The sequence below is a fragment of the Humulus lupulus genome, chromosome 4 (genome assembly GCF_963169125.1).
Source record: "Humulus lupulus chromosome 4, drHumLupu1.1, whole genome shotgun sequence".
Classification (NCBI taxonomy): Eukaryota; Viridiplantae; Streptophyta; class Magnoliopsida; order Rosales; family Cannabaceae; genus Humulus; species Humulus lupulus.
The window spans coordinates 5,536,069-5,541,916 of record NC_084796.1 but is presented as its reverse complement, the minus strand read 5'-3'; the positions used below and the strand labels follow the sequence as shown (position 1 = coordinate 5,541,916).

Here is a 5,848-nt window from a genome sequence, read left to right as displayed (position 1 = left end):
AATTTCAACAATATCAGATGTTCCAGTCATTCTTCCAGATGATGTCACAGTCGCCAAACAGTTCACAAGTAATGATGCAGATGATGACACAATCGCCTCAGACGTCTCAAGTTTCTCAGTCACGGACGCCACAAATGATGCCGACACAACAAATGTCTCAGATGCCGCATACTTTTCAGATGATGCCGATACCACAAGGGCAGCAATATGGGCAGCAAACATCATCGATGATGCCTACATCACATGGCCAGCAAACATCGCCAATGATGCCTACACCACATGGGCAGCAAACATCGCCGATGATGCCAAGTTCGCAGGTGCTGCCCTACTACCCACAGATGCCAAATGTTCCTCAACAACAAATTCCGAGAAATGCTAGTGATGATGATGATGACGATGCTACTACAAATTTCTTTTAGTATTTTTATATACGTTTTATGGACTATTGATTATGTATTTATTTATGTTTTATGAACACTTTAGTATTTTATATTTCCATGTATGACTTTTTAAAATTTAATATGAACATTTTTAGTTTGTTATATGTTTTATTTTTAATTAAATTATTTTTTATATTAATTAGTTATAAAAAAATGAAATAATTAATTATTTTTATATTAATTAATAATTTAAAAATAAATAAATAAATAAATAACACTAACGACATAGTCGTCATTGATAATATTATCAATGACGACTAAGTCGTCATTAATAGTTAAAAGCATTAAAAAAAAAAAAGGTTAAATTATCACCAACGACATAGTCGTCATTAATAGTTAAAAGCATTAAAAAAAAAAAAGGTTAAATTATCACCAACGATGTTGTCGTCAGTGATACTTTTTTTTACCAACGACTTGTAAAGTCGTCATTGATATTGACTTTCACCGACGAGGTATCACCAACGACCAATCACTAACGACATGTCGCCATTGATAGCTACTACTGACGAAAGAAGCACCCTTCACTGACGAAATTTGTCCTCGTTGAAGCCTATTTTTCTTGTAGTGTGTTAGAACCGTTCATTTGGAAAAAATTGAAAAATCATATAGGCTGTCAGTCTCACTGGCCGCAGCCAGGACTTTTCAGTGGTCGCGGCCACTGGCTTCTATCCCCCAGGCCGCGGCCACTGAAAGTCAGTGGTTGTGGCCACATGCCATTTTCAGCACAAAAAAATCATTTTTCCAAAACGTCTCAAATTATTTCCCACATGATTTTGTAACCTCCAAACACCTATTAGGAGTTAAAAACTTGTCTCCAACATCAATATTTCATCATGGCTTTGTGAAATCCAATCTCAAATGTGTAACATATAATATACACATTATTGGGTAATATTTGGAAGTTACAAATTTGTGACTCCAAAATATGTCACATTTGGGCACACACATGTGTCCAATTTTTGTGACTCTCAATAATATGTTACAAGGTGTGACAATTCACATTTGTGTGATAAATCACATTCTGTCACATTATTTAATCTAACATTATATTATATTTTGGCACACCTCTTCTGGGCACCAGTGCTCGTACCTGCTAGATGAGGTCCTCTCGAAATAGTGGCTATATCTCCTCTTGTTATCGGAGGATGATTGTTCTGATTCATCTTAGCTCCGTCTTGATTCACTGGAGCTTCAGGAGTGTTTTGTCCAGTAGGCCGAATGGGAGTCGCTCGATTCCGGGCGTACTGAGCCAAAGGTCCTGCCCTAATGAGAGTCTCGATCTCATCCTTCAGCTGTCTACAATCATTAGTATTATGACCGATATCATTGTGGAATTGGCAAAACTTCAAAGTATCTTTCTTCTCTCTTTGACTCTTTAATGAATCTGGCTTCTTCCATTGAAGGCGGGTAGAATTAGCTAAGAAGATGCGTTCTCTAGTAGCCGTGAGATCGGTATATGTTGTGTAGACCGATTTAAATTTCTCCACGGACTTGTTTTTCTTTGTTCCGCTCTGGTCGGCTTCAACATTTCCTTTTCTCTTATTATTTCCCCCTTGGTTATTCTGGGCAACCATTTGAGCCGTAGCTGCAACATCCGTTACTGCTACAACGGGCTGGACAGAGACTTGGTTGGTTCCTACGACGGAAGCTCGCCCCTCCTCCACAGTATTAACTCCTTTCCTCTGTAGCTCTTGCCACAGGTCGCCTCCAACAAGAATTCCCACCCTCATTGCCATGAGCTTAGAACTTTCGTCGGCATCTCTAGTTCACGCAGCAACATTAGCAAACCTACTTAGATATGCTTTCAATGGTTCACTGGGCTGCTGCATTACATTCGTATCAGCTTTTGTTAGAATTTTTGGTCTGCATTAAACATCAATACACATCAGCAAAGTTACGTTTTTCTTCCAGTCTTGTCTATCATTTCGCCAGATGAGTCTGCGTTTATTTCTGGTATTTTTTAAGTTATATAACAGTTGTAAAACCCCCTATAAATAAGTCTTATTATCTCAGTTGTTAAAGAGAGAGATGAGAACATATTTCATTTTGTAAAATAGCAGCTATTTCAGAGAGAGAGAGCTTGAGAGAGAAACACTTGGGTCTTGGGTGAGAGATTTCTTTGTACATGGTCAAGTGTACTTGGGGTTTTGCTTGGGTTCAAGGCATTGTAATCCATCAAGTGTAGAAGTTCTCTAGTGGTGACAAGTTGTAATCTTCATTGCTGTTTCATAATGCAGAGAAGAACATCCCAATGGGAGTTCAAAGAGGATGTAGGCTCAAGTTATTTGGGCTGAACCTCTATAATTCTTGGTGTTTATTTTATTGTTTTTCTTGCTGATTTTTCTGTTGAAATTTGTGTATGTTATATCTATTGGTTTGTTGCTTTTGTGTTTGTAGATGAAGCTGGTGTGAGGAAGGTGAATTCCCTAACAGTTTTGATTAGAACTCCGGAACCCATTTAAACAAACACATGTTTCTTAGCTTCTAGACAATAACTAAATTTTAAAGATGAATATACATATATATCTTCCAGGAACCAACGCCAACGCTTTTCTTAAATCTGATCCAATAAAATATAATATATAAAACATCATCAGGTTGAATATTATAGTTATATATCGATGACCATGAGGAGTCCATTTTTGACTCCTAGGGTCCACCAAAACATATAATGTAATTATATAGTATATGTTTGAATGCTGAGCAGGTCAATTTCTAAAAAGCTAATTAATGCATATTTCACTTATTAATAAATAGCCTACTATATAGTAATATTTTTTTGTAAAGAAAAAAACACGTGCACGCGTCAACGTATGCACATTGAAAGAAAGTTTGGCTTATAAATAGAAGAGATTTTGTGCCCTCAAACATATATGTCTGCTAATTCTATTTGGTTTTCATAACTATTGTTCTTGCTCCAATTCCAAACTATTGTTCTCGTTATTCTACTCTTACTCATATAGTACGGAAGAAAATATTATCGATTCTTCAGAAAGGTTAGTTTATATATATATAGTACTATAATTTAGTTATATAGCTAGCTAGATACTTTTCTTTCAAGTATAAATACGCTACTGTTACTGAATATATACTTTTATTTAATTAGTTTTTATAAGTGAGTTCTCTTTGCATGCGTATATAATTAAACTCATCACTACTTGAGGAAAATCAGGAAGGTATGCAATCTATATAATACTTATATATAAATATTTATACACTGAATCTTCATGATCGAGTATACGTAGTAATATATAATAACAATTCCTTCATTACTTGAATTTGCAGAAAGAAATCACATAAATTAGCAAACAGAATATAATGGCCGATGAACAGTTTTCCCAGTTGGCCAATTTTGAATGCAGCATCAAGAAGAATCTGGTGATCATCAGGTAATTAATTAATATTTACTAGATATTATTTGTGATTTTAGATATATATATATATATATTTACAATGAATATGTAGCTTTATATATAATAATTATTATATTATAAAATTGATTGAATAGTGAGAAGGCCGAAAGTGAAAGCGAAAGCGATGAAGATGAAAGCTTTGACAAGGTGCAACCTGAGCATGTTGATCCTGTTCAGAAAATTGTTCATGGATTTAAGCACTTTCTCTCCAATAAATTTCAGTAAGAGCGAATATATAAGAACAACATATTTATATATATTATTTGTAATTATATCATTTACGATGTTAGAAGTTATAATTAAAAAAACACTTGCCTAATTATTTGATGGGATGATATTGCAGCAAGTACCCATGCTTGTTTAATGAACTTGCCGCAACCCAACATCCTAAGGTACGTTCGCATACCCTGATTAAATACATGCATTTTTTGTGTGGAAGAGAAGAAAAACAAATACACATCCACATCCACATATCTCTCTTTTATTTTTAATATATATTTGTTGATTTATATTTAATTCATCTTAATTGATCGAATGAACAGTTTTTAGTATTTGCATGCTCGGATTCTCGAGTGAGTCCTTCCCATATCTTAAATTTTCAACCCGGAGAAGCTTTCATGGCCCGCAATATTGGCAACTTGATTCCAACTTTTGACCAAGTAATTTATTTAATAATTAATTACAATTTAATCAAATTTTGAAATACCTAATCTTAATTCATTGTATATAAATTACTTCACTATTAATCTTTGTTATTATCTAATTAATTTCACAGTTGAAATACTCAAACGTCGGAGCAATTATTGAATATGCGGTAGAGGAGCTTAAGGTAGAGAATATTTTGGTGATTGGACATAGTCGTTGTGGTGGCGTAAAAAGGCTTATGTCTTATCCTGAAGATGGTTCAGCTCCCTTGTAAGATTGAAACTTTTTATAATTTGAATTATTCACATAAATATTTAATAATTTAGTTCATCAAGCTAATTTTCACTCATCATAGTGACCGATCTAACCTTATTGATTAAATCTACAGTGACTTCATTGATGATTGGGTCAACATTGCTCAAGCTGCCAAGGATAAAGTCAAGGCTGAACACAAAAATTTGACATTTGAAGAACAATGTGAAATATGTGCTGAGGTAATAATTAATTCTAATAAATTTTCCAATTACCAACGAATGTTAAATTAATCTTAACAGTACGAGCTAATATATTACTGTTGTTGAATAATTGAATGTGCAGGAAGCAGTGAATGTGTCTCTAAAGAATCTACATTCTTATCCATTTGTTCAAAGAGGAGTTGAAGAGAAAAAGATAGCACTTAGGGGTGGATACTATGATTTTGTGAATGGATCTTTCAAGCTATGGGAACTTGAGTAGAGTACTTTATTTTAAAACCTTAAATGTATAACAGTGAAATGTTCTCTACTTGTGTTTTCATATTGCGTGTGCTTAATTAATTATTATTTGTAGTATGTTATGTAATTGGTTAAAGATCATCATGTGTTCTTTATTTATTATACGACATTTAATAAAGAATTATTAAAACGTGTTTTAATTGATTGCTTTGCTTTAGCTTGTTTCTTTCTCCTATATATCGTAATCTTCTGTCCAATAATAAATATCAAAAAAATTCTCAGCATTGTGTGCCTATTGTACTCTTCGATCCAATAATTAAAATACAAACTAAATCTACTCACATTGAGTCCTTTGAAAATGTAACACTGTTCTGAGGCATAATCAAAGGGTTGCAATACTTAAATCTCAATCGGCCTGACATCTCCTTTACTCTGAATAAATTAAGCCAATTCACATGCAAGTTCCAACACAAATTACTGGTCAACATGCAAAATAATTATATTAAGAGCAACGAAGATTTTAAACGTAGAAACATTCTGTGTATCAGATTGGTGGAAACTTAATATCATGGAGCTTTATAAAACTAAAGGTCATAGCTAGATCTAAGTCTGAAGCCGAATATAGAGCTCTTGCCCA

The 5,848-nt window shown here is 33.8% G+C and overlaps 1 protein-coding gene across 1 annotated transcript; it reads left to right on the top strand.

The window, feature by feature from the left end:
* The first annotated feature begins 3,315 nt into the window (after positions 1-3,315).
* Positions 3,316-5,415, top strand: LOC133829791 (carbonic anhydrase 2-like). The gene is made up of 8 exons (XM_062259587.1): positions 3,316-3,436; positions 3,726-3,829; positions 3,949-4,074; positions 4,197-4,245; positions 4,396-4,512; positions 4,629-4,768; positions 4,887-4,992; positions 5,096-5,415. The coding sequence occupies exons 2-8, from the start codon at positions 3,759-3,761 to the stop codon at positions 5,231-5,233; spliced, it is 747 nt and encodes a 248-aa protein (XP_062115571.1). The 5' UTR covers positions 3,316-3,436; positions 3,726-3,758; the 3' UTR covers positions 5,234-5,415.
* The last annotated feature ends 433 nt before the right edge of the window (positions 5,416-5,848 follow it).